Raw genomic sequence first — 27,895 nt, 5'->3', positions numbered from 1 at the left:
AGAACCAATAACAACAATTCTGTACATACATTTAAACAACGCGTTTACACAGACGATACAAGAAGAACAAGACAGATCAAAAGATTGATCTGCCGAGGACAATGATTCCTCCCATTATAGTTGGTGTCATTTTTAAATGAAGCGCCAATCCTTTTTTTTTTTTTAATATATTAAATCATATTAATGATGATTATACTTAACTGCAGCCCAAGATTAAACAAAAGCAAATAAGAAAAAAAAAATCCTGTTGGATGTATATCTATAGATATATGTAAAAACAAATAAAATATATATATACATATATATATAAAGAAAAACAAAAGAAATTGATGGCCGACGAATTAGCAAAATTATAATTGTACATGAAAATGGAAAATAATAAAACAATATATATATACATACATACGTATATGTATATCACATTTACAGTTTATTTCAACCAATAAACAACAACAAAAAAGTTACACTAATAGTAAAAAAATCGCAACAAGATAGGCCTATAAAGAATATATTGGGGAAAAAGAGGATATTTTAGTTATCCAACGATAAGAGCCTGTGTGACACAGACATAAGTGGCAACGTCATGGGAATATTGACTGGGTGGCATCGCCGCGAGGCCGTTTGGCGGAGCCGCCGATTGAGTTGCGCGTAATTAAAGTTTTAAAGGGCTTTTTATCTTTAAATAAAGTGTGAAAGTATAATTAAAGTGATTCTAGGATATATTGGCAACTATTCCGAAGCAGATTTAGATGGAAGAAGTAAATCTAAGCAAAGTGAGTACGAAATTTTTGACAGCCACCCAAACAACTAATAAACCGAGTTGAGAAATGTAGGTTGAAAAAAATTACATTTATTAAAATTGAATTATCCTAATCGCCACCGGCACGTTTGCGTCTCTCCTTTTTGTTGACCATGCGACCCTTGCGATATTTGGTCTGCTGCTGGACGTGACCGTATTTGAGCTTCTTCCGTTGATGTTTTGGAACACTTTTGATGGTATTGTTACGATCACGTTTGACCTTCTTCAGATTGGCTCTTTTATCTATTTGCTCCTTCATTTTGAAGAGCTTGCTTTTTTTGATTTTTTTTCAATGTTTTCGTCTTCATCAGTTTATCCAAATCTTTTTTGCTCTTGAATTCGACGTCATCTGTGGATTTTGAATTGTCTGTGCTCGCTGCATTAGCTCGTTTGGTTTTTGTGGGTTTATGATCGAAATCCATGCCGGGAATCCGATTGGTCTCATCTTGTTTCATCTCGCCGTTGTCAGATTCCTCATCATCATCTTCATCTGTGTCCTCAGCTTGATTGGCACCAAGCATATTTCTTTGGGCAGCCAAGTCGTTTGTGGTCAGCTCAACAATTTTCACCTGGACCTCCCTCATCTTCGTAGGCCTCAGCGACATTAGCCTCCGCCTTCTCCTCCTCGGTGAGTTCTTTGAGTGGTTCATAGGATTTCTTAAGATGCTTGAAGCCATCTTTTACCTCCTGACGGATTCGTATGCGCTCTTCCTTAAGATTGCGTTCCAACTCTACCTTTGCACGAGTGCGGCGCTCATTCTTACGCTTTCGAAATCCAGTCAGAAATTCTCTGCAGGGGATTGGCAGATGAATTTAATATGTTCAAAAGATGGAACAGTTTGAATCTGTACATACTTGCGTTTCAGTGGATCAAAGACAATTTCCACTTTCTTTTTAGGTTGCTTTTTTCTTGTCATTCTCTTTTTGATAAATGATGTTGTTTGTCTATTTTATTTGTATGAAACACTGGCAATGGAACGAGCACATGCTAGTATTATGCCAGAATGACACTACATCAAATTGGTATGACCATATGCCGCATTCACACTAGCTTAATAGTGATTTGAATTATTAGTTACACGGCAATGAGCAAAAATAAATAGCTAGATTTTTTTATTTAAATTAAAACTGATTTTCATACAGATTCGAAAATTAAATAAATTGTATCAGATGCGAATTATATACCTATCAGCTATAAGTTTAGCTATACGTTTTTCCAAGGTTGTGGGTGGACAATTAAGGGGCCGCCAAAACGAAACGAATTTCGAGAAATGGCTAATATTGGCTACAAGGCGACCAATACCAGACTAGAAGTAAAGAATCTATAGATATAGGTTTTTTTTTGTATTTTCAAAAATATTTCCATAATATTTGGGGGCCCCTAAGTATTCCAGTCCAGGTGCCCCTAACCTTTTTAAACCTGGCCTTGGTTTTGCAGTACGTGTCTTCTTTTGAGTTTCTTGAAGCCAAATGAGACGAAATTGTTTTTTAAATACTTTTGTACTAATCTATTGATTTTAAAATTATATTTATGCTTATTAACTACCTACTATTAACGGTTATTTTGGGTTACTATAATCTCTTAGGTCAGCCTTTTCATTTTTAGATTTTATTTATTTTTGAAGTTTATCTTCAGCAAATGGTCCAATATTGGCGGCATGGGCCATTAGGGCTGGGATTGTGCTTTGCTCATAGTTGCCCGAAAATAGATGCTCCTTTGGACCCGATGCAAAGACAGCCACATCTTCGCCACCATGAGTCTCACTGGACAATGGCACAGTGGCTTGGAACTCAAAGTCAACATTCTCCGTATTTACATGGGAGAGATCCAGTCGTCCGATTTGCTCATTATACGTTTGACCAAAACCAGGACCATTGGCATAGGACAAAATGGTAAAGGGTAGCTCATCATCAGCTAGATTTGGAGCTGTTTCATAGATATTTTGACGACGATACTGTAAAAGAAGATCAAGAAAATGAGGAAATGAGATGTAAAAGTTTCTTTTTTTTCTTTTCACTTACCGGATAACCATTGATGGACATGGTATGCGAATGATCTGAGGTCACTACTATAAGAGTATCCTCCTCATTGGTTAAATCACGTGCCAATTCAATGGCTCTGGCAAACTCTTGGGTATCCTCCAGAGCCTTGTGGGCCAATGTGGCATGATGGGCCATATCGATGCGGCCACTTTCCACAAACAGGAAATAGCCCTCCTCGTTACGACTCAGGACCTTAAGGGCGGCCTCTGTCATATCGGAGAGTGAGGGTTCGGCATATTCCAAATGAGACCGCTGACGATCACCATGATAGGGACAATGGGAGGCATCAAAGAGTCCCAAAAGATAATCGGTTTTGCTCAAATCCAATTGACTCAGACCCTTCAATGACCATACATACTCGCCTCGCTGGCCGCGCTCTGTCTTATCGTTTTTCCAGTCCTCTATCAAATCTCTACCATCCGAACGTTCCCCGAAGATGCCTTCTTCATCGTGTTTGGTCTGATCACGAAATTTGGCACGACCGCCACCCAAAATAACACGTAAATCCTTGCCCACAGAGCCCTCAACCAATTGCCGGGCAATATCCGTATTCAATTCCGCGCTGCAACCATGCTTCTCAATGGTCTGATCATCTTCCCAATCTCTTTCAGCCGTATGGGCATACACACCAGCTGGCGAGGCATGCGTCACTCTGGCCGTGGTCACCAAACCCGCCCATTTGCCCGCCTCCTGTGCCCATTGAGCTATAGACTGAGTGTGAGTACTTGTATTGGTTGCCGCCAGGCAATCTCTACGCGGCACTTCAGCATTAACACCAATTGTCCCATAGTTTCCCTTGACACCACTTAAATAGGCCGTTGCCGTACTCGCCGAATCCGGAGTGCGTTCATCTATCGCATAGGTTTTCGAGAGGCCAACATAGGGAAATTTCTCAAAATACACCTGCTTGTTGCTATCGCCCAGGTGAGCACGTGTCGCTGCTATTGTATGCACGGACATCCCATCGCCGAGGAATAGTATTATATTTTTCGCACGATTCTCATTGAGTGCTTTATGATGGCTAAGCTTATCGGCCAAAATCGACTGGGCCTTATCGTGCCAGAAACGTGTCTCCAGCTCCTCGTCCAGTGCCACAAAGTCGCGTGAGCTAACCAAGCGGGGATGTTGTTCTGTGTTAACACAAAAAAAAAAAGTACAAAAAACACATCAAAAAAATTATACAAAATCATGGTGATAACGGAAGCGAACTTTAGTTTATGGGTTATACCAAATTGATTATTTGCAAAATCAGCAATTGTATTTATAGAAAATGTTCTTTCATATCACCCAATTCACGAAATAAGAATCTTTAAAGTTGTTTATCCGTTTTTTATATGAAATCGAATTCTAATCGAAATTCTTAAAGATTTTTTTACGACAATTACATTTAATCATCAAATTCCTTATTGGAATCCCTACAAAAACAAAGGATTTACATTTCATAATTTCTAATATAATGAAAGTTTATCTTTTGAAGAACATATTTTCTAATTGGCAATGATAAGAAATTATTCAATTTGCAAATCATAATTTATTATACTCTTAAGTAGTTAAGATTTGATAAATATCAATGCAAAAAACTATGTGAAAAATTTCATACCTTCAAAATTAGTTTAGGAAATTGGAAAACAAAATAAAATTACAAGAAAAATGTTTACAAAAAATTGCTAAAAATTATCTTTCCTTTTATCTCTTTTCAATTAATTTTAATTTACAAATAATTTATAATTATTATAAATTTGGTATATAAGAAGACGATTTATTTTGAAAACAATTTAAATTTCTTCTTTTTTATGATTGCTTTTAATTTATTAATATTATTTTTATTTTTAAACCCTATCAAAAAGTTCTTCTTTATGAATCAAATTCCTTAAAAATTTATTCATTTTGATTTATTTTTTGTTTAATTTTTACTAAGCAAAAACAGAGCTTTTTTATGTTGACAAATAGAAAAAAAAGTTGTTGATTTATTATTTTTGTCTTTAAAATTGAAATAAACTGAAGATCTGCTCTATATTTTTATTAAGTTTTTAAATAGTTTTAGAAACATTTAGAAATCCTCATATTTTCTTTTTAATTTATAGAGAATGGGACTAAAAACATTTAATAAAACATATCAATTTGTTATTATGACAAAAGACTCGATTTTGCCAAAGGTTTTTATGTTTGGTTAAATATTGCACTTCTTATTGGTTAGAGATTAGCTTTTTGTTTCAGTTGCCAATCAAAAAACTGAGTGTAATACTCACTTAGCTCCAGCTCTTCCTCCGTTGGCAGCTCCTTGGCCAGAGAATTATGGCAAATGCCATAGATGAGGAGGAGACTTAAACAGCAATAGAAGGTCTTCATATTGAGACTGCCTAATGACGACTAGTTGAATAATTTGAACATGACTTGCTTATATAGCCTAACACTAGCGATCAATCGATCGATCCGCCTAGGTTGTTTTTTTCGTGATTTCTAGAATCTAAAGACTGGCCGACCGACCGACCGACCGACAATCTCAAGTGGTTCGATCAGGGTACCCGGAGACCCTGCAGAAACGTGAGTATCATAAATAATAACAAACGCACCTGACTTGCTCGTGATGTCGCCGGAATGGGTTATATAGTGGGGCATATGTCAGTAAATGAAGAACAGTGTGCATTTGGCAGGCAAAGTGAAAGCAACCACGCACAATTCGTGAAAATGGCTAACAAATTGGTCATCGTATTGGGTCTATGCCTGTTGTGGCTAAATCTGGTCAATCCGGCAGCCGTGCCCAAACGAGTGCGGACCAACGAAGAGGAGAAAATGCATCCATTTTTTTGCACAGAAAGCGATGCGTTCGTCGATGCGCCTGAATCCTGAGGAAGCTAAGCAGGATTATTGGCTGGAGGCCAGTAAAAAGCATATCCTGGGAAAACTCTCATATGTGAGGAACACGAATAAGGCCAAGAATATTATACTCTTTTTGGGCGATGGCATGGGACTGGCCACTTTGGCCGCGGCACGCAATTTACTTGGCGGTGAGGAGATGAAACTATCCTTTGAGGAGTTCCCCTACACGGGACTTTCGAAGACCTATTCGGTGGATAAAATTGTGCCCGACAGTGCCTGCACTTCTACCTCCTACTTGTGTGGTGTCAAGGCCAATTATGGCACCATTGGAGTGAATGCCCATGTCAAACGTGGCGATTGCTTGGCCATGGCCAATGAAACGAATCATGTCTATTCGCTGGGCAAATGGGCTATGGATAAGGGTAAGGCTGCGGGTTTGGTGACCACCACCCGAGTGACACACGCCTCGCCATCGGGTGTCTATGCCCATACAGCGGATCGTGAATGGGAGAACAATGCTGTCCTCGAGGAGGCATGTCCTGGAGAACTGGGTGCGAATCTCAATGATATTGCCGTTCAGCTCATTCACGGTGAAGTGGGCAGCAAGTTGAAGGTGATGCTTGGCGGTGGCAAACGTAGTTTCTATGCTCCCGAATTCTATGACAAAGGCAGACGCACGGATGGTCGCAATTTGGTTGAAGAATTCGAAGCCCTGGACGAGGGCAATGTCTTTGTGAAAACGCAAAAGAAGCTGTTGAAAGTGAATGCCACCGAAACGGGACGTCTCCTGGGTCTATTCAGCAAGAGTCATTTGCATTACCATCTCGAGCAGTTGGCCGATGAGGAGAACAATGAACCCACTCTGGAGGAGATGACCCAAAAGGCCATCGAAGTGCTGCAAACGGAAGAGCAAGGTTATTTCCTTTTCGTCGAAGGAGGTAAAATCGATATAAGTCATCATGATACAATGGCTCGCATAGCTCTAGATGAAACGGTTGAGCTCTCGAAGGCTGTTCAATTGGCTCGTGCCATGACCAGTGAGGAGGATACTCTAATTGTGGTCACCTCGGATCATTCGCATACGTTCAGCTTGTCTGGTTATCAGCCGCGTCACAGTGACATCTTCAGTGAGGCCGAATCCAAGGGCACGGATGGTAAACCATATTTACCCCTCAGCTATGCCAATGGCCTGAGTTTCGATAGCTACTACAATACCGAAGGACATCAGCGCTTCGATCCTTTGGCTCAGCGTACGGGGGAGTTCGATGAAAAATTCCCAGCCATGGCCCCATTGCTATCCGAAACTCATGGGGGTGAGGATGTTGGTGTCTTTGCTTCTGGCCCATGGGCTCATCTTTTTACGGGTGTCTATGAACAGAATTCTATTCCTCATATGATGGCCTATGCTGCTTGTGTCGGAGACGGGCAGACGGCATGTGATTAGACGGATTGACTGATTGATTGATTGATTGATTGATTGATTGATCGAACTGACATCTGCAAGGAGGACTTAATTAAAAGCGCCAAAATTCCTAAATTCTCACGTACACTTTATCTATTAAATGGAATACTCAAATAAGATTATCCGTCAAGGGGCCCCCAACACTATCTGTTGCATATAGTATATATATATATATATATATATATATATTAAGTACTTTGGCAATACACATGCCATTGATCCACACGATAATAGATTAGACTGTAGTACCTATAGATTATATAAAAACATATTCTTAAAGATAATAAAATTAAAATAATTCTTGAAAAAAAAAACAAATTTTCCCCACTTTCAATTTTCTACAATTTTCAATCAAAAAGTATTACGTTTTTCTTTTTCTTTTTGAAGTGTTTTGAACTTTGAACATTTAATTTACTTTAGCTCATTTCTTTAGGCTCTTCGAGATTTATGGGTTATATAAAAGAACCCTTAAGAAATCTCTCTAGTCTATGGCGCATGTTGGCAAATACTTTTGTATTATGTCAGAATTTAGTTGTTGACTTTGTTTTGCACTATCTTTAAATAGTTTCTGCTCTAAAGTAAAACCACTTTCTTTGAGCTCACATCACATGAATCTTAATTCATAAGTGTAGGATTTAAGTCAATATCCTTGACAAGTGCCGACAGACTGCGCATGTTGAAGAAGCAATTGTGGGGCACAGGGCTGGACTTAAATGTCGCCCTAAGACGTCTTGTCTTTACCTTTTCTTGTGGATACAACTTTGAGCCAGACAATGCTTTAGCATTAAACTTTAGAGTAATGAAAAACTTTTAATGACACATTAACAAAGATAAGGAAAATCGAATTTTAACGTTCTAGATATCTTGGTTTGCTCTCTAATTGAAAGGATTAATAATTAAGTTTCATTTTTTCAACCACAAGCTTACAATTTTTTGGGTCGTTGGGACAATATGTGATCTATACTTTAAGGATTGTTTTTAGTTTATCTGTCTAGATCGCGATCCTTTTTGGACTCGGGATTAATCTCCTGAAGCAGATCATTTGAAAAGCAACACAAAAAGGTAAGCTGGTTGTCTATCAGTAGTAGAATTTTGATTAACTCCAGACTTACCATGTCTTCAATGCTAAAACTTGTTGAGAATTATAGCTAAATGAATCGCTGAAAGATTCCCAAGTATTGTATATATATGAAAATATTATTAGTTATTGTGAAAACCATTCAGTTCTAGCATTAGTATAATGTAGCTTAAGAACTCCAGCCTTACCGTGCTAAAACTTGCTGGGAATTATAGCTAAATGAACCGCTGAAAGATTCCCATTTTGTATGTATATGGAAAATATTATTAGATATTTTACAAATTTCTGGAAATTTGGCACTTTGGACAAGGTAAATCCAAGGCTGGTTACACTCTTAGAGTATAGGTCGTTAGATGATAGCTGGAACTTGGGTCTTGACGTACTTAGTTAATTCGCTGAGGATGATAGCTGAAAGTTGTAAACAAAAATTGAGTTTTACGCCTAGTCTTTGTTGACTTTTGTTTGTGGGCACTTGTGATAACAATGAAAATTGTACATTTTAAATGTTTTATTGATTAGTTCCAATAAAACGGAAATGTGGAATACATGTGGATAGAGATAGTTGACCACTTGAAACTCTTGTTAGAAATTATCAGTACTTGTTTTTATTTAAATATCTATTATCTAATAAATGCAAAAATTGCGGAAAATGATGCGGCTCCTTAAAGTATGACTGCATAGCGACCTCCATTGCCCCCGCTACGTGGTTGTATTAATGAGGCGTATTTCTCTTTCAATTCGACGAGAGCTCGCTGAAAATTCTCCATGGTGCTCTCCAATTGATTGGGATGGGATGGCTGGGCTATGGGGGCGGATGTATATGCATTAGCTGGCCGTTCGCCCAAGAGGAAGATGCGTCGCCAATCGTGAACGGCGTCATTGAAACTGCTGCCGCCGCGCAGGAAGTCCTTTTTATCGAAATTATTCGCTGCAAACAAGGCTTCATCGAGTCCTTCGGGTGGCAGAGTCGTCTGTGGGGCATTTGCCGTTTCGCCTACCGCTGGGGGTGTGGCCAATGTTGGAGCAGCTGGTGGAACAGCTATAGCAGCTCCACCCGATCCTAAGGCTGGCGGTGTAATGCTCGGCAAGGAGGCGACTGTCGGCAATGTGGGTAACTCCTGGAATGTATTCGCCGGCACGGGCACTGGTAAATCGAGTAAATCCTTTGGCACATCCTTGGGCGATTCAATTTGCAGCACTTGACCATCCGGTGTGATGCGGAACAGTTGAGTGCGTCCATTCAAGCTGGCACCAGAAGGCAATACGATTATATTGCCAATGGCAGTCGAGACACCGCTTGCCGAATCCACTGGAGATGTGACCAATGGCTGAATGGGATTGCCACTACCCCAGGGACCAGGGCGTGGACCCAAACCAGTGCGGAATGGTGGTGCTGCCGGGCAAGGGAAACAATATCCTGGGGGACCCGGTGGTCCTGGCATTCCTCGCGGTCCCGGTATAATTTGTACATTCTGATTGAATGGCGATGTAGGCGGATAACCCCATGGTCCCGTGTTGTAAGCCGGTGGACCTGGTGGACCTGGAGGACCAGGTGGACCAGCTGGTCCCTCTGGACCAGGATCACAATTACATTTCACCAACGAAGCCAATGCATTCGGGGCGAAAAGTCCTACACGAAAAATTCCAGTCACAATTCAAGGTGGCAACAAAATTCCTTGTCCAAGAACTTACCCAAAAGGACTAGAAGATATCCAAACATGTTGATGCCTACTACCGACTACTACTCACTGCAGATATTTGTTGGAAACTGAGGTGATCTAGAATCATGGCTGTGGTTTTTATATGCAATGAACGGAAAACTGAAAAACTTTTCTCCCCCCATCCCCCCCACCCAAAGCCATGATTTTAAGAGAAAGGGTCTATATCTAAATGATATTCGAACCCAGTTGAAATTGGTTTAAGTTTAAAATGAATGCATATAAAATGAGGCAAAAGCAATAACTGTTCTTAGTATGTTTTGCTCCCCCTCCCTCCCGCCCTCCTAGCCATCTGCCGTTCTTGTCACACCCCTTGCCACCATCATCATTATTCGATAGCTGACATTTATTGGAATTTACATTCGGAAAAACATCGACAAACGAAACCCATTGAAATGGAAGTGGCGGGATAGGAGGGGAGCGGAGAAGGAGAAAAGTCAACTAGTCAGCGCATCAAATGTCAATCAACTCGTAAAAAATTCTATCTTAAATTCCAAAAAAAAGGAACAACAACAACAAATTTATGAACAACCCACATAAGGCATACAAGATACATATATAAAAAAAAAAGTAATAGGTATTTTGAAATTTTTATGAATTACTATAACTTGTTGTTGAAGCATGATTTCGAAACACTTTCACAACACAACCCGATGAGTAGGAAGTAGGAAGATTCTTTGAGAATTCTCAATCTCTCCCTCCCTTTGCCGCCTCTCTATCACTCCGAAGCGCCGTTATTGTGTGGAGGTTCTTATTGATCTTTCATTAGCATAAATTACGAAATCGATTTCAGATTCAATTCCAGTTACATTCCCCAACCCAAAGAAAAAAAGAAGAAGATAGACACCACATGTGTGTCATTAGCTTAAGCTACATAACCTGATCCACATCATTCTGTACTCTCTGGAGAGTAGAAGGTAAAAGTGAATCTCCTAGAGATAGTCTAGCCCACTTAGCCCTCATCTAAACACACACATAAGCGAATTGTTGTTTCATCAAATTTCGTTTCATATTTTTGTCGTCATGGAATATTTACCAAGACACTTGATATTCACGTTTTGATAATTGGCCAATCATAAAACAAAACATCAAGAGTTGTTTTCTAACAAATACCAGTTCATTGCACAAAAAGATAAGTTCGACACAATCTGCCATTATTAGATGGAAGGGTGCCATAAAAAAGTTTGCCAAAATAAAAGAAAGAAAAAGCGCTTCAATTTTCGTTTTCGTTTTTTTTGTTTTTTTTTTTCAATTTTGAGGGTCAATCATATCACTAAAGAACAATATAAACGAAAACAAAACATCTACCAATGGATCAGATGAACAAGTTGGCAACAGGGCCACTTGATCAATTTTTTTTGTATTGCCAAAGATAAGAGACCATGCTAGAGGGCCGGACCCAGTCCCAGCCATTAGGTTGCCTTCTATACCCTACAAGATATTCGAAATTTCGTTTTTAAACTTAATAACATCTTTTTTTTTAGTTGATTTGGTTTTGTTTTCTCATCATTATATTGCTCTGTTATTCCAAGTATTTTAGGTATTTTCGCTGTTGATATTTCATTATTTTTCTGAATTGAGTTTAGTTATCTAGTTTTTGATTTTAACTACAGCAAATGAAGAGCATTTTCTTCCGTTTGCATTATATTCTGATCTCAATATACTGGAATCTATCTCAGATCCTAGATCATATAGTCATCAGATTCTGATGAAATTCGGCACAGTCATTAATAAGTTTATTGAACGAACAGATATTTGATATTTTAGACAATTGCTGGGAAATTCTAGATCTAGAATTCTATATTGGACCCATCATCAATCGGTCTCATAGGAGCCATGTAATATAGGGATTAGTAATTTCTCTTTAACGTTCTAGGAGAACTTTCAGATGGATAGATGAACGAAAGGACTCTATGAACTCGTCTCGTCCCCTTTTGATCGTATGTCACTCATATGAACGAACGGTTAGTTAAAATTAATTCTTTGGATACACCTTTCAATTCTTAGGCTCTTGTATTGACAGTTTCATTCATACATATGCATAAAGGTATGTCAGCTAAGATCTTTCTCTCTCTCTGACCAACGATTTTCCGAGTTGTCAAACAAGAATGGCCACTTTAATAAGAGAGTTTGTTGCTCCGTTGCACTATCCCTTTCGCACGACAGAACTAGTTTCTCTTTCTATTTGGCACCTCTGACTTACATGAAATATGTATTTGATTATATAATTTAAAGAAAACTGCTAAACAAACTAATAGAATAGCGGTTTATAAACAAATTTATACAATCAAATTTGTGTTTTAACTTTGATGAGAGAAAAATCAGCCATAAAGCAACTTACTTCAATTTAAAAAGTGATTAATATATACATTTTCCAGTAGATTAATTAAATAAATCAAATAAATCATATAAAGCTAGAACTTCTAGAATGAGTCAGCTGAAACCTTTGAAAAACTATGTGAAATGCATTAGTTTGGTTTTACATATTTGAATTTGTTTTCATTTTATTATTATTATTAATATTAATAATTATATTTATCGACTATGGCTAAATCATCAGCATCTCACGTACATAAACTTAATTGGCGCAAAAAATAAATTGAAGTCACATTTTTCGTTATTCATCTTGCCCGTTGTTTTTGTTTTTTTGATAAGTTTGATAAGTTTTTTTATAAAACACACACATGCTATATATATATACGAAATATACATATATATATTGTATATATATATATAGATCATCATCAAGGAAACAAATTATATATATTTGGGATATTGCAACTTTGGTAAATGAGATTTTTGAGCAAAAACGCAAGGAGAATAAAAAAGAAAGCAAAAAAAAAAGGAAGCAAAGAGAAAACAAACAAAAAAAAAATGAAAACTAATTTTTTTTTTTTTTTTGAATGGTAGTTAAACACTAAAATTCTACATAAATAAATATAAATCATTTTTCGATTGATAATGCTTGGTTGTTTGATGTTTGTGTTAAACAGAGTTAGAGAAATTGTGGGAGGACAGGGTTAAAGGGTTTATATATATATATATATATAAATATATATAGATAGGGGGGTAAATTAGTCTATTTTCACATTGGAATAGATTTTGCGAACAAATAGATTTGTGCCCACATAGCCAACAGTGCCGCAAATGATACCCAAGGCGCCGCTAAATAAGGCCATATAACCAAAATAGAAGGCCGTTTGAAATAGGCCAAACATTCTGCAATTAAAAACAAGGAAAATAATGAAATTTCTATCGAAAGTCAAATGGTTTTATCTCACGCCACTTACTTGGTCTTAAAGAAAAAGTAGTAAAATGAATAGGCATACACATAGATCGATGTGGAGCCAGCGGCCATAAAGCTCGTCCATTGCCATCTATAATCCTCGGCATTAAGCAAGAAATATGTGCAAACAATTGTCACACAGACAGTGACCACAGTCAGTATAGTGAATACCAGTAGCATAAATCCATAAACATAATAGATTTTATATGCCCAAAATGATGTGAATATAAAATACCTAAACAAAAACACAAATATATATGATTAAGAATCCTTGAAATTGGATGTAGTTCATTTGGTTTGGCACTTACATTTCAATGAAAATGGAACCAAATGGTAAAACGCCACCCAGCAGCACTATAATCAACGGCTCCATATACCATTTCTTTTCGGGTATGGGTCGTGGTACAGCATTCACGCGACATGGGAAATCCGGTTGGCCATCCAAATTGCGTCCCACAACAGTGCCAACCAATGTCAATGGTAAAATAACAAATAGACATATGCAGGTGACAGCGACCATTGTGCCAAATGGTATGGCTCTCGATGCATGATAGCCAATGGCTATGAAATTGATCATAAATGCTGTGCCACATACAGCAACCGGTACAGTGAATGCCGATACCAACATCTGACGTATCCATAGGCGTCCACCCAAACGGGCATAGAGTGAGCCACCGAAATAGCCATTAATCGGTGATGTTGCCGCATATACAAAGATCGCTGTCGATAGCATTGAACCACGTTCCGTATACAATTCACCCACAATGGCAAACATGATGACACAGAAAACAACCGATATCAATTGATAGCCAGCACCGACCAGGGCCGAGAAGAGTAGAGCGTTCGGTGGCGAACGAAATACATCACCATGCACCTGCTTCCAGCCATATTCATCGCCCAAATCGCGTTCCATATCATCGACCTCCTCATCCTTGCTATAGCGTGCATAATCTTTGCGCAATGTACGCATCAATATCATTGAAACGAGTCCAACGAGGAATATAACCATCATGAAGCTATTGAAAATGCTGAACCAATGAATCTGCAATCAGAAATAACAATTTTTAAGCAAAAATCTTAAACAAAACTGATTGCAAAATAATCATTTCCAAGCCAAACCTTTTCTCTGCATTCAATAAACTTTTTCTAGACTCTTTACCCATGACATTTGAGTGTAAAATTTTGCCATCTAGACCAGAAATCCACATGAAGCTCTAGTATAAATTCTTAAGGAATTTCAAAATCTCTAAAAAGTCTCTAAATAAATTAAGCTTAAACTAATGACATTACGTGGCACTCTTAAAAGGTTCACTAAACATACATAAATTGCACAATTTCTCGCGTTTGTGAAAACAACATGGACTGTTTTAAAATAAAAACGATATAAGAAATGAACTTGTAAGCTGATAAGAGATTAAAATGGTGGGAGGTAACAAAGTAAAAAGAGCCTAACCTTACTTTAATGACATCCTAACCTCAATAAATTTCAGCCCAACCTTACGTACATCCCACTTAAATGATCAAACATTGTGTAGACTTTAGAATTGGGAGGAATTGATTATATGTACATAATTCAATAGCTTACCCTGTGCTGAAAGAAATTTGGATCCAAATATTTATCGAAACGATTCTTGAATTCCACTTTGCTTGTCTTCCAGTTGACTTCATAGGAGAATTCAATTTTGGCGCCAGCTTTTAGCTCTTGTCGTGCATCCGTTGTCAATGTGATATCAACGATTTGTTGACCATTATAGCCGATATCGAATTTCTTATGCGTGAATATATAATATTTGCCATCACGCTCATCACGTTCACCGACTTTACCCCAAATGGGCAGGCCATCGATATACATTTGATACCAATATTCATTCATAACGGCATAGGTAAAGGCTTTGGTTTTCTCCTCCGTTAATTCGACACCGCAGATAACATTGCGTTTCTTGGTTTGGGCGAAGGCCATTTGATAGCCACTCAACTCTAGTTCGACACCTTGCAAAGCCTCGCTTAGCGTCTCATGGTAATGGGAGATTGTATCTTTTGTACCCCGACAGAATGGTAATGAGAAATAGGCATATGTCTCTTGGCGATTATGATATGGACCCACTGTATTCATCCAAAGGACCACTTCCTCTTGGTCATTGTACTGCAATTCAGAAAGGAATCCACCGATAGAGAGAGAGAGAGAGAGAGAGAGAGAGACACAGAGCAAGATAAGTAAATGGTAGATTGAGGGGGGAAAATTGTTTGCTGGTGGGGAAGGTTGTGGTTTCAATCACTTTCAGTGATAATAACAAATGAGAAAAAAAATATATATATTTACTAATACATATGAATTTACAATGTGTGCAACAAAAACGCCGGCGCCGGCGACGACGACAACGTCGACGTACTTTACCTTGTGTGTGTGTTCATCTGCTCTGCTGGACACGTAGCAGTTCGCGCTGACAAGAACGATTAGCAGCCAGGAAAAGTTGCTGGTGGTACGCCTTGTCTTGGCCATATTGATGTGGAGTTCCTGCTGCTGCTCCTCCACTCACTCACACTCCCTCTCTCTGTCACACTCACTGTCACCCTTTAAGGTTTTTCCTTTCCGTTTCTGCGGCTGCCAAATTGGAGTTCCTTTTGCATGCGTTTAAAACAAAATTTATTTATTATGCTTTTTTTCGCTTCTATTTTTTCGTCTCTCTGTTGTGCTTGAGTGTGTGTGTGTGTGTGTGCGTGTGTGGCGGTTTCGAAGGAGAAGTGTTACGAGTGGTATGCTGATGATGGGTTACTTTTTTGCACCTGTATACGTATACTTAATTTACTGTTAGTCTCAAAAATAAAAACAAAACAAATTGAACAAAAACTCGCCACACTTCATGTATAGTCTACACTGAAAAAAATTGTACATTTTAAATGTAATATTAATTCCAGTGTTCCAAACCCATATTTAGATAATGACGCTATCTTGACTTTGTAAGATACTGGTAGCAAAAATACTAGGGGCATATGTCACGGATGCCAGTATTTCTAGGAAAAAACCAATAGAACGGTCACACCATTTATATTGTTTACAATTTATTGAAATTATTGGGCAAAATGAGCTCTCCGACAAGTAAAAATGTTAGCGAAACGAATGGTAACAAGCCCAAGAAGTCGGCGAAAACAAATTCCAACGCGAAAGGTGGTCCAATGGACACCAGAGCCGAGCTGGCCGATCTCATCAAAAAAAAGGCGGAAACTTCGGTATGTGCGAAAAAGAGATAGCTGCAGCGAGAAGAAGAACAACGGCGGATGAATCCAAGAATATCGAAATGAATCCAGTCTTAAATATCTTAATAAACAAATTCTCACTAATTTGGCAGGAACAACTGGCGAACCTGGAGCGTCAAATCTATGCCTTTGAAGGCTCGTACCTGGAGGACACTCAGCTGTGTGGCAATATAATACGAGGATGGGAACGCTATTTGACCTCAAATAAGGCAACCAATTCCAAGGCAGACAAACGAAATCGCAAATTCAAAGAGGCTGAACGTTTATTCTCAAAATCCAGCATTACCTCCATGGCCATTTGTAATCGTGAGTGATTCTCTGTCGATCCCAAATCTGACAAGAAATCTAATCTAGGAATGTTTATCGTTTTAGCTGAACGTGCCAGTGAATCGGATTCCATAACAAATGAGGACTCTAGTGACAATCAAATTTCAATAAATCAGAATACAACCACAGCGCATGATGGGGCAACGAGCATAAAAAGTACACCCAAAGATGAAAAGGGTAAGGAAACACACAGATAAAGAGGATATTTTGATAAACACTGCTTGACCATATATCAAATCAAGCGGTGCAAGAATGTTAACATATTTTGGTCTTCAAGGATATAAATTTATAAGCAAGCAGTTCTAGAATGTCAAAATATTGACAAAGTATTTAAGAAAGGCAAGAACATGCAAAGAGGGAGGCAAGTGCAGTTCTAAGGATTAAAACACTGCTTAAACATCAATTAAAGATGTTTGCGAACTAAGCAAGTTTAGTCTTTTCAAAATAGCTTTACTTTTCACTTTGTATCAAGATCAGGCTCTGGCACTTACTTTTCATTTGCACCCTTGGGATGCTTTCGGCCCTGGCCTATAATTAGATGTGGAAAATGCATGTTCCACTGCCTTATCACATATAATAAGGAAGCAGTTTTTGAATTGGATCTTAGATATTAATATTACGAAATCTGCTAAACATATCCTATTTCTTTGCAAGCAGTTCGGTGAAAGAATGTTAACATATTTTGGTCTTCAAGGATATAAATTTATAAGCAAGCAGTTCTGGAATGTCAAAATATTGACAAAGTATTTAAGAAAGGCAAGAACATGCAAAGAGGGCAAGTGCAGTTCTAAGGATAAAAACACTGCTTAAACATCAATTAAAGATGTTTGCGAAATAAGCAAGTTTAGTCTATTCAAAATGGCTTTACTTTTCACTTTGTGTCAAGATCAGGCTCTGGCACTTTTCATTTGCATATATATGCACCCTTGAGATGCTTTCGGCCCTGGCCTGCAATTAGATGTGGAAAATGCATGTTCCACTGCTTAATCACTTATCATAAGGAAGCAGTTTTTGAATTGGATCTTAGATATTAATATTACGAAATCTGCTAAACATATCCTATTTCTTTGCAAGCAGTTCTTATTATGTCCCCAAATTGATCACTTTCAGATTCGCCCTCGCACCGACATGAAGGCAGTTTATTAATTGGCGGTTCAGTTGGTGGCGGAGTTGGTGGCGGCGGCGGTGTTGGTGGTGGTGGTGGCAACATGGTGGGCAGTGGTTCCGGCATGCTTGGTGGCAATCTCGGTGGCAACAGCAATCACAAAGATGTCCTCGGCACATCCACATCAAATACAAAAAGTAAACTCACCTCCAGTTCAAGTGCAACAGCCAAAAAAAGCGGACACATAAACAAAAAGATACGACATCGATGATGATGATAATAATGAAAGGGTAATTAATAACTTGTATAAATAAATGACAGAAAACACAAGACACACACACACACACACTAATGGAAAAAGAAAAAGAAAAAAAAAATAGAAATCTATAGAAATTAAGAAATGCTTAGAGATTGTATGCCAAATACCGGAAAATATCTCATAATTTCAGGGCATATTCATAAGAACGAAAAAAAAAAAAACATAAACAAAATAACCTTCAACGTCTCCCCCTTACCCCTTACGTCCTCCGTTTAAGCGTAAACTTTACAAATATTTGTTAAACATTTTCTTTTAATAAGTGCATCGAGAAAAGAAGAAAGGCGGAAAAAAACAATTGTAAATATAAATATTGAATTTTTAAAGTAATTATTTTAGTATATCCGCAATAACGATCGAATTGTAAATTAAAAGCAGAACAAAAACAAAAAAATTCATTTATACAAACAAAAGGTTTTAATAATTCTAATTACTTTCTCCCGCTCTCTCTATTTATTATTAGTTCGATTTATACGAATATTTCCTCTTAACAAAAAAGTTATTTTTTAAGCTCAAATAAAAGCGTAAAAAACAATTGAAAAACACAACAAAAAGAAATTTAGCCTAAAGTTAGATCCAAATTTTTTTCTTTTTGTTTTTCATGGAATATTTTTGTTTCTCCATATTTTACAATTATATTATTTTATTATATTATAATTTTTTATTTTATATATATCTAGAATAAGTACATGAAAATGCCAAGCTCAAGAACATCTATTTAAACTAAATGATGGATAAAATTATAAACTGATCAAAAAATTGCCTACAAGCAACATTAATTCTAATTCAGGAATATATTAAGGAAGAGTTCATATAAAGGATTTTCAATATAGAACAACAACAACAATTACTAACAAGGAATCGGTTAATGCAAGATAAGCCAAGGTAAGTGGTTTTCTTTTTTATATTGATTAACTTGGGGCAATGAATGATTCAAATCACTTTGATGCTAAAAAAAAAAAAACGATGTAAAAATAAGTTTTTAAAGATGTTCTGAAAATTTCTTATCGGTATAAACAATTTTCACGATTTGCTACTTGTTTTAAAATGTTCTTAGCTAATCAGAAGATATGTAAAAGAAATTATAGTGCCATTCCATTTCAAAACTCAGCAGAGTTGCCTTTGTGTATCACCTAGATGGCGCCAAAAAAGCGCCATCTGTTGTAAATGTTAGAAGAGCACGTTAAGTTTAAAAAACCAAATGGACTGAAGTTGGGACTATTAAAAGGCAAATTCTTTTGGGTTTTTAATTGAAAGTTGTTTTTTTTTTTTTGTTTGTTGATAATAGCCGCACGATATGCTAGCCCATTTGTTATATCTTTCTTTCATTCTCAACGTTGTCCATTGACCTCCAGTTAAAGACTTTTAATTTATGTGCTTTGCCGCCTTTCGAACAAAAGAAAAATAGACTGACTTGGATCATCATCAACATCAGCAGCAGCAGCAGAGCGCCATCATCAACCAAGAGAACTGTCCGACAAATAGACGAAAAAAAAAATGATCTCCATGCTGGCTTGAAGTTTATTGACCCAAAGTTCTAAAGAAAAGTTGAATGAACTTGACCAAAAAAGCCAAAAAAATATATACATATATAAAAAAAAAACTAACAAAATAGAGAAAAAAAGTGAAGCTACGCTTAAAGCTAAGAACAACCTTTCCCTTTCCCTCTCTCTCTCTTTCCCACTCGGATTTTGCTCTTTCTCTTGCTCTCATTCTCGCTGTCACTCTCTCTTTCTCCTCTCTCTCTCGCACTTCCTCATCAAACTCTTACGCACTCCTCTCTTGTGTTGTTGTTGTTTTTGTTGTTATCAATTTATTAGGCTTTTTGACTTGTTGTTGCTGTTGTTGGTGCTTGGCTTCTATTTCACTTTCGTCATACGCGGCGTATGCTCAATTTTTCTTCGATTTTCGCTTCGCATGCTCGCTTTTCTTTGCTGCGAACTTCAAGTGAAAATGGCAACGACCGTTTGTTTTTGTATTTGGATCTAAAACAAAGTCTACTGAAACGATTGACTAACTGACTGTCTAAATGATAGACAGACTAGCTGACTGACTAACTGATTGACTGACTGCCTTCTATGTATGTATGTCAGAAACAGAAACGAATTCCTTATCCAATGAAAATGATGTCTCGACACAGAAGTTACCCTCTTAAAATTGGCCATCTAAGCGTTTTGATTGTTGGTTTTCAGATGTCTTAAATGGACATAAAATCCTTTGGGCTTGGGACTTTAAAGTAGAAGTTTAAACTATTTTGAACATATTTTTTAGATTTATTTTAGAGTTAATAGAACTTACATAAATAGTTTACTAATTTAGTTAATCTTTATATGCAAGAATATTTTTCCTTTTCTTTCTTTTGGCTATTTGGATAAACCAATCATACCTGTCTATTATTATCCTCCCCTGTGTATGTGTGTGTGGGAGGGGGGTGTGGTGTACAGGGTGTAACAACTTTCATTTGATTTAAAAACAAACTCAAAACGACGACGAAAGACAAGGCGCGGTCCATGAAAAGAAAAAAAAACTTATTTTCATTTGGTTTTAGCCAAAGCTCAAACATCTCTTTACCAATAATTTTTATGATGAATTGCTTGGCCGCGTGTGAAATCTGCAAAAACACCACCACCAACAACAACAACAACAACAGCGAAAAGGAAAAAGTGGAAAACTGCCCGAAAAGTGGAACACACTAAAGAAGAAGCTACCAGCAAGCAGCAAACACTCTCGACTAATTAGCTGCGTTTTAGAAATTTTCAGAGGCAGCCAACAGCAGCCAGCAATGAAAACAAAATCGAGTTCAATGCTTGCCTCTTGCCACAATATATGTATATGTACATATGTATGTATGTACGTATGTATATGTATTTGCCTCCGATGCAACTTGTTTCCAAGAATTGCTGCCGACATGGCGCCGCCGCTGCCGCTGCTGCTGCCACAACTGCAACTCAGTTCAAAAGGAGGCAAAACGCTTTCCACAAAGAGAAAATTTGTCGCAACATAAACAAATTGCAAACAAATTAAAGTCACAAACCAAAATGATACCAAAACACAACAAAAAAATTGTTTCATACCAAATTCAGTTTTTTGAACCAATTTTTATTGTTTTTTTTTTGCCTACTTGCTGTTGTTGTTGTCGTTGTCGTTGGTGTCTTTTTTTTTCGGTATTTTCTTTTGTGACATCATAATTTGTTGTATTGCCACCCACTCACCCACTACACTACACACTCGCACACACTGACACTCACACTCTCACACATTTAACCCAAAAAAGACAACAAAAAACTCTCTTAAGTAACGCTCTCTTGACTCTCTTAGTTAAAGCTCTAGTTTTTGTTATTGCTACACGTTCAATAGCAGCAGCAGCAACAACAACAACAGCACAAAATGCCGGAAGAAACTTGATCTTGATTATTTTCTATGTGCGCCAGAGAGGGAGAGAGAGAGCGAGCGAGTGCGAGAGCTTGCGCGCGAGTTCAAGTTGAATGTCGCGGCCATTGCTGTTGCCCCACTCTCTCTCGTTCGCTCACTTGCTCTCTTGTGTGTGTGTGTGTGTTTGTGTGGGGCGTCACAATTTTTTTTTTTTTTGCAAGCGCAATGCACGTTTCTCTAACTTTACCCCCTCTCACAATCTGTGGGTGTATTGCATTTGATTCTAAAAGCTTTTTGGGCCGTTCTCGCTTGCATTTTGCATTTGGTGCACATTGCTTTGTTGTTTTTGCGTGGGGGCTTTGTTTGATCGTTCGTGTTCTGCTCTGTTCTGTTCTGTTCTGTTCTGTTGTGTTCAATTGTATAATGAGCGCATATTAACAATTTCATTTCCTTTATTTGTATTAGCATGTTTTTGTTTTGTTTTTGGTGTTATTTACACGCCCACTAGCCCCACACACCCCACTATGAGGGGAGGTCAAGATCGAGATGTTTACATATTTTTTTTTTCTCTCATTAATCTGCCTATATATTTTTTGTTTGTTGTTCCAGAGGCTAAAGAATCTTTTTATTTTTCTATCACAAAATCTAAAATAAACTTAAAGTTAGATAATTTTTTAAGAAAATCCATTAAATATTTTTGGAAATGAATCTTTACATCCTTTGGAAAGTAAAATAATAAATATTTATTTATTTATTTCTTTCTAAGTTTTAATCTTTCAAGCTAAGACTTGAGGTAAAAAGTGAGAAATTTAATGTTTAACTAAATTTTATTTATATTTTTAAAAGAATATTCTGTTCTTGGTCTTTTTGCCAAAATATTTTTAAACTTTTTAATAGCTAATGACAAATTTTTTAGTTAGTTTTGTACATAATAATAAAATGTCAATGTTCCCCTCCTTTTTTTTTTTTTTTTTATTTTTAATACCATTTTATGTGCATGTCATAATTACATACATACATGTTTGTTTATAAATATCTTCTCAAACGACACTTCAATAATTATGATTTATTTAAAATATTTATAGCTTAACTCGTCAAAATATACAATTAACATGTCAAAATTTATAAAAAACTGGCTACTACTTGATATATGTTGAATGTTTTTTTTCATTTTATTCTTGCTATTGAACTCAATAATTTAATATTAGTCACTCTTTTTTGCTCTTCGACCCCATTTAGATTATGGAAATTCTTAATTTATAATTAGAATTGAAAATATGTATATAAAAGATTTATAAAAGAAGAGTTGAGATTTCAAGTTATCTTAGACTATGGATTAAACTTGGTAATTATAGAAAACAAACTTCAATTCTTTAATACAAATATTTGTTTTTTATTTTATCATGTTCAATGTCTGACTTGTTGTTAGATAGATGAAAGTTTTTTAAATTTCATTTGGTATAAATATTAAGACAAACTTTATGTCTAATTTTGTTTCAACTTTAAAATATTCTTAAATTCCTTTCGAAATTCGAGGTAAATTACTTCTTTTTTTTTAATGACCAAAATGCATTATGCAAATGACAAGTATCTACAGAGATGATGCTGATGCTTACCTTGCCCAACGACATGGGTCAGTGAACCAACAGAACCATCGCCCTTTTGGCCCACGATCGAAAAAAAAAAAAACAAGAAAAATAAAAATCAATTAAAAGAACCGAAAAAAAACAAACCTTAAAACATTTTGTTGACCAACAAACAAACTCAAAATATATACACACACACACACACATAGAGAGAGTAAAAATGCAATCAAAGTTAGGTAAGAGAACTGACCTTTAACAATGATGATGATGATGATGATGATGCTGCTGCTGCTGCTGCTGCAGCACAGCATTACCATTTCTCTTCCGCTTCTCTTTGCCTGGTCGCACTCCCCCCTTGCCAGTGCAATACCCGGCCGAAACTGAAGAAAAAACAAACATTCCTTGTTCAAGAGACAAGACAAACAGCAAAGCCAAACGAAAGCCAAGTTCAGAAAAGAGAAAAGCCGCATAGCATTTTGAGCCAAAAAGAAAAAGCCTAACAAGTCCAAGAGAAAGAAAGACAGAGAAAGAGAAAGAGAGAGCCAGCAACAGCATTGAAAAGAGAGAGGGAATGAGAGAGAGAGAGCGAGGAAACGAAGTGGCAGCATGGCTAGAATGGAGTGCACGAGGCGAATGAACTTTTGTGGCTCTCATGTACACGAGCATGAAAGTTATGCAACTCACACACACACCATACACACTTGCACACACACACACACGCGCATATATACAAAGACAAGAAGCTTGAAGCTTGGAGCTTGGCTTCGAAAACGAAGCTCCAAACGAAGCCAGCAAGTTAACTGTTTTTCTTTTTCGTTTTTGCATTAATACGACGAATGCGACAACGACGACGCCGCCGACGACGATGAAGCCAACGAAGACGAAGGCAAAGTCGTTGACTTTGCATAAGTGTGCCAATTTTTTTTTTTTTTTTTGTTTTCATATACTACGATACCCTGTAGCCATTGAAGCCTCGAATGGGTATGTAGTAGGCCAAGAGGAGCTCTTTAATACCTTTGTGTGTTCTTCTTTTCGGCTAATAGTAGCTAGAATCACTTAAAAGGCTAAGAGCACTTGAAAGCTGCACTGAAATAGTAAGGGGCAATATCCAGTTAAATACTTGTTAAACGATTAACTAGGAGCAGTTAAAGGATGAGAAGGACTTTATATGGGAATTCAAAGCTAATATGCAAAATAATGAAAGGATAAAGGGCTTTAGTCAAAAGTAAAATAGAGAAAGGACTCGCTAAAGGAATGTAATTACCCCCAAAAATGGATCTTGGTTAAAAGTAATTATTTTTATTATCCTCTTAATGGGTATTCATTGTCGAATCGACAAAGGAGTAAATACAATTTGGAACAATGCAAAGTTTTAGGTTTTCGGCTAATTGAGAAATCTGTAAAATCTAAATCAATTTTATAGTTAATAAACTAAACATGATTACCTCTAGATTTCAGCTAACATTGGCTAGTTTAAGTAAGTTAAAGTTCTTAAAGTAAAACAAATGAACTAACTAAGTGAAGGAATTTGTGAACAATAACTTCAAATTGGTCATTGTTCGAATAGATAGTTTAAATCTTTGGTTAAGTATTAAGATATGGCGAAGCTAGCTTAGATCAGACCTTTGGGAGACCTTTGAAATTTTTAATATCAAGATAAAATCTCGGTTTAATGGATTAGAAAGGGGGAAACCTGATATTTAGGAGGGGATTTGATGAGGGAATTTATGCATGAAGATCCTTATTGTGGTATTTTATTTTTAATCAGGCTCCGAATGAGTGAATAGTCATCCAAATATTAAATATTTAGTTTGCTTGAAGGTTATTGCTTTTATAACTAAACTGGCTAAAAACCCTTATATGTATATATGAATATTTTTGTTATTTCTTGTTGTTTTCCATAATTCTTCAACCAAATTGGCTTTGGTTGGCCCTTTTGTCAATTTTCCATTCTATTTAATAGTTTGTTCTTGGTCTTGATCTTGCCCCCTTCTAGCATTTTGAATGTCACGAATTTACCAAGTTGATGTTGTTGTTGTTGTTGTTGTTGTTAATGTTGTTGCATTGCCATGTTGGTTGCATTCAGCAGTGGCAGCAGCTGAGGCCGGGGCAGAGGCAGAGGCAGCAGCATGCAGCAAACATTACTGTACATTCACCCACTTTTCAAAGTTCAAGCACACACACACACACTCACACACACACACTCACACACACACACATATTCGCAATAGAAAGAAAAACAGCAAAGAGAAGAGAAGCAGAGTTACCTGATGAAGGGGCGAAGAAAGGGGAAGGCGAAGAAGTAGCTGCAGCGAAACAGAAATTGCATTCTAGCCACAAAAACAAAGTTGCGCATGCTCAGTCGCGCTCGTTTCTAAGTTGTGCCGTTGCATTAGAAAGAAGGAAGGCCCCAAATGAACGCAGTAAAAAGAAGAAGAAGAAGAAGCAGAAGACGTACACGAAGAAATGACGGGTGGAAGAAAACAAACACAAAAAAAAAGTCCAAGAAAAAAAAAAACTGCTTTCTCTTGAAGCCAAAATAAAATTTGCAATAGGCTGACTATTCGCAATATACACATACATACACACACGGCTGATTCTAAGTATACAGAAACATTAGAACTGATTTGTCTTGTAGATTGCAAGAGGAAGTGCTGTGAAGTGCATTGTGAATTGATGAACAAAAAAAAAAACATAGTAAAACAAATCAAATCAATGTTTAATTATACATACATATATATTATTATATATTTTCGGAAGAAATTGTTTAAAAGTAAGTCACTTTGGTCTAGTATTAGAACAATGGGAGACTTGTGGAGACTTTCAACAAACACAACCTGAAAAAATCTTATCAGATGGACTCTTGTAAGGACTTAAATATAAAAGAGCGACAGTCCTAAAGAATTGTGAAGATATTTTTCGATGACTTAATCTACAGAATGCTATAGATTATATAAATTGGAGACTCAAATTTCAAAACTAACTGAAGTTCAAAACAACTTTAGAAGATTTAAGAAGTGTGTAGAAAAAATCAATAACTTTACCAAGTTTAAGACTCTGAATAACATTTGTTGGGATACAATAACAATAAGCCTAAGGATTTATGACAAAACTTTTGGAGACACTTCATAACTTGGAGACTTTAGAAATCTTATATATAGGCGTAGTTATAAGCCTGAAGATTTATGGAGATATCGAAACACTTTTTAAGAATACATAGTAAGTTGGAAACTTCTGAACCCTTTTGAATAGACTGAATATTAATTAATTAAAAATAGTTTTTAACTTTTCAAACAAAACATTTCGGTAGACATTAAGTTTTCTTGTTTTTCATTTATAGAGTTTTCATGTAAAGTTATTTCTTAAGCAATTAACAATTTAAAATTGGGGGGTTCATAAAGGAACTTGAAATCAATTGGAGAGTTTGTAGAATTGGTGCAAAATACACACATTTAAACATATGCAAACTTAGTAGACTTGCTTAGTTTAAAGTGTTTTCCCATCATTTGAAATGGAACACGCACATTAGGTTATATAATTTAAAAAATAAATTAGCCAAATGTTTCCAAAAAGTATACGTTTTTCATTCAAGCACATTCCTCTGCTAAAATGAATACTAAATCTTATCGAATCGAATTTGACATGTAATCGTATGAACATATCTATCTATCTACATACATGTATCTATTACTTTAATCATATCTTAACCACAAGCAAATTCGCCATTATATTGCCAATTTACGATTTGATGTAACTAATTGAAAATTACCAACAAATATTTTGGTATATGGGTAGAAATAACAAAAAAAAAAAAAAGAACAAAATAACAAAAAATTTATGTTAACCACAATGCAGAAGCAGAAGCTGCAGCAAACAACAGCAAAAACAGCAAACAACAAAAGGCAAAAGAACAAAAAGAATTCCCAGTGACCCAATTCTGTAGTCAGAGTTGGTTGCAGTTGTTAGAGTTAGTTGGCCTTTATTTCTATAGTTTTTTTTTTTCTTCTGCTGTTGTCCCGGAAGTGTTCTATGCGCATGCGCGCATGCAACTCGAGGAGGAACTTGAGCTCGAGGCTGGCAAAATAACTGAAATTATGCCTCTTCTTTTGCTCACTGCTTCTTCTTCGATCACATAGAAATTATAGGCTTGGAAAGAGTTGAGTTTGAGATTTGGAAATTTCAAAAATTGACCCAGGGAGCAAAAAAAACTAAAAACCAAAAAAAAAAAAAAAAAAAAAAATTGCACGAAAAGTGTACCATAGAATAGAAGGAAAAGGAAAAACTAATTTTCATAATTTTTGTTTTCTTTTTTTTTGGTCAGATATCGAGACAAATTGCATATGACTGCAGTTACTGCAATTCTACCCTCGCTATCGCTCTCTCTCTCTCTCGCACTCTCTGTCTTTAGCTATCTCTCTCTGGTTCGGCCTCTGTATGCTGTAACAGGAGTATAATATCTTCACTTCGCTTCTAACGGTACACGGTTTGATTGTAATGGCAACAGGCAGCAAACTAACGAAACGAAACGAAATGAAACGAAACGACTGATAGATAGAAGAGAAGGAAGAAAGAGGAGGCCAGAATTCTCTTCAAGCTACATACATAAGTGTACATAAGTGAAATGCTGCTGCCTGCCAGCCATTGAAGTGCATTATAACCGTAAATTTTTGCTCACTCACTTACACACACACACACACATACATATGCAGCGCGACTGTGCAATTTTCC

The 27,895-nt window shown here is 36.7% G+C and overlaps 7 protein-coding genes across 8 annotated transcripts in view; 3 read left to right on the top strand and 4 right to left on the bottom strand.

The window, feature by feature from the left end:
* The first annotated feature begins 619 nt into the window (after positions 1–619).
* On the top strand, positions 620–18,539 carry Eaf6 (chromatin modification-related protein EAF6/MEAF6). 2 transcript variants are annotated; one of them, XM_068286033.1, is made up of 4 exons: positions 620–773; positions 16,554–16,767; positions 16,834–16,965; positions 17,899–18,539. In XM_068286033.1, exons 1-4 carry the CDS (start codon positions 750–752, stop codon positions 18,162–18,164), a joined length of 636 nt encoding a protein of 211 aa, XP_068142134.1. In that variant the 5' UTR covers positions 620–749; the 3' UTR covers positions 18,165–18,539. The 2 variants fall into 2 exon arrangements, with proteins under 2 accessions (XP_068142134.1, XP_068142133.1); XM_068286032.1 differs by lacking the exon at positions 620–773 and adding an exon at positions 16,233–16,434.
* Positions 831–1,793, bottom strand: vito (nucleolar protein viriato). The gene is given in 4 exon segments (XM_068286031.1): positions 831–1,088; positions 1,090–1,377; positions 1,379–1,589; positions 1,655–1,793. Coding segments are annotated over 4 exon segments (780 nt in total). The 5' UTR covers positions 1,717–1,793; the 3' UTR covers positions 831–869.
* Positions 2,311–5,229, bottom strand: Alp10 (Alkaline phosphatase 10). The gene is made up of 3 exons (XM_068285861.1): positions 5,092–5,229; positions 2,822–3,972; positions 2,311–2,754 (listed from the first exon to the last, which is right to left on the bottom strand). The coding sequence occupies exons 1-3, from the start codon at positions 5,189–5,191 to the stop codon at positions 2,413–2,415; spliced, it is 1,593 nt and encodes a 530-aa protein (XP_068141962.1). The 5' UTR covers positions 5,192–5,229; the 3' UTR covers positions 2,311–2,412.
* On the top strand, positions 5,475–7,199 carry Alp9 (Alkaline phosphatase 9). The gene has a single exon (XM_068285848.1). It carries the CDS (start codon positions 5,664–5,666, stop codon positions 7,104–7,106), a length of 1,443 nt encoding a protein of 480 aa, XP_068141949.1. The 5' UTR covers positions 5,475–5,663; the 3' UTR covers positions 7,107–7,199.
* On the bottom strand, positions 8,818–9,965 carry LOC137574236 (uncharacterized). Its single transcript, XM_068286409.1, has 2 exons — positions 9,895–9,965; positions 8,818–9,832 (listed from the first exon to the last, which is right to left on the bottom strand). Exons 1-2 carry the CDS (start codon positions 9,920–9,922, stop codon positions 8,865–8,867), a joined length of 996 nt encoding a protein of 331 aa, XP_068142510.1. The 5' UTR covers positions 9,923–9,965; the 3' UTR covers positions 8,818–8,864.
* Positions 12,393–16,088, bottom strand: TM9SF3 (transmembrane 9 superfamily protein member 3). Its single transcript, XM_068286027.1, has 6 exons — positions 15,991–16,088; positions 15,602–15,825; positions 14,792–15,349; positions 13,515–14,248; positions 13,211–13,441; positions 12,393–13,139 (listed from the first exon to the last, which is right to left on the bottom strand). Exons 2-6 carry the CDS (start codon positions 15,704–15,706, stop codon positions 12,995–12,997), a joined length of 1,773 nt encoding a protein of 590 aa, XP_068142128.1. The 5' UTR covers positions 15,707–15,825; positions 15,991–16,088; the 3' UTR covers positions 12,393–12,994.
* Positions 18,540–18,928: 389 nt separating the features above from the next.
* Positions 18,929–27,895, top strand: part of Blimp-1 (PR domain zinc finger protein 1) — a 53,929-nt gene continuing 44,962 nt past the window's right edge. Inside the window, exon 1 of the mRNA XM_068285869.1 lies at positions 18,929–19,094. The gene's annotated coding sequence lies outside the window, so the exon portion shown is untranslated. The remainder of the gene's footprint in view (positions 19,095–27,895) is intronic.

This window comes from Drosophila tropicalis, unplaced genomic scaffold (genome assembly GCF_018151085.1).
Source record: "Drosophila tropicalis isolate 14030-0801.00 unplaced genomic scaffold, ASM1815108v1 contig_443, whole genome shotgun sequence".
In the NCBI taxonomy this organism is placed as follows: Eukaryota; Metazoa; Arthropoda; class Insecta; order Diptera; family Drosophilidae; genus Drosophila; species Drosophila tropicalis.
This window is presented reverse-complemented; position numbering and strand designations above follow the sequence as displayed.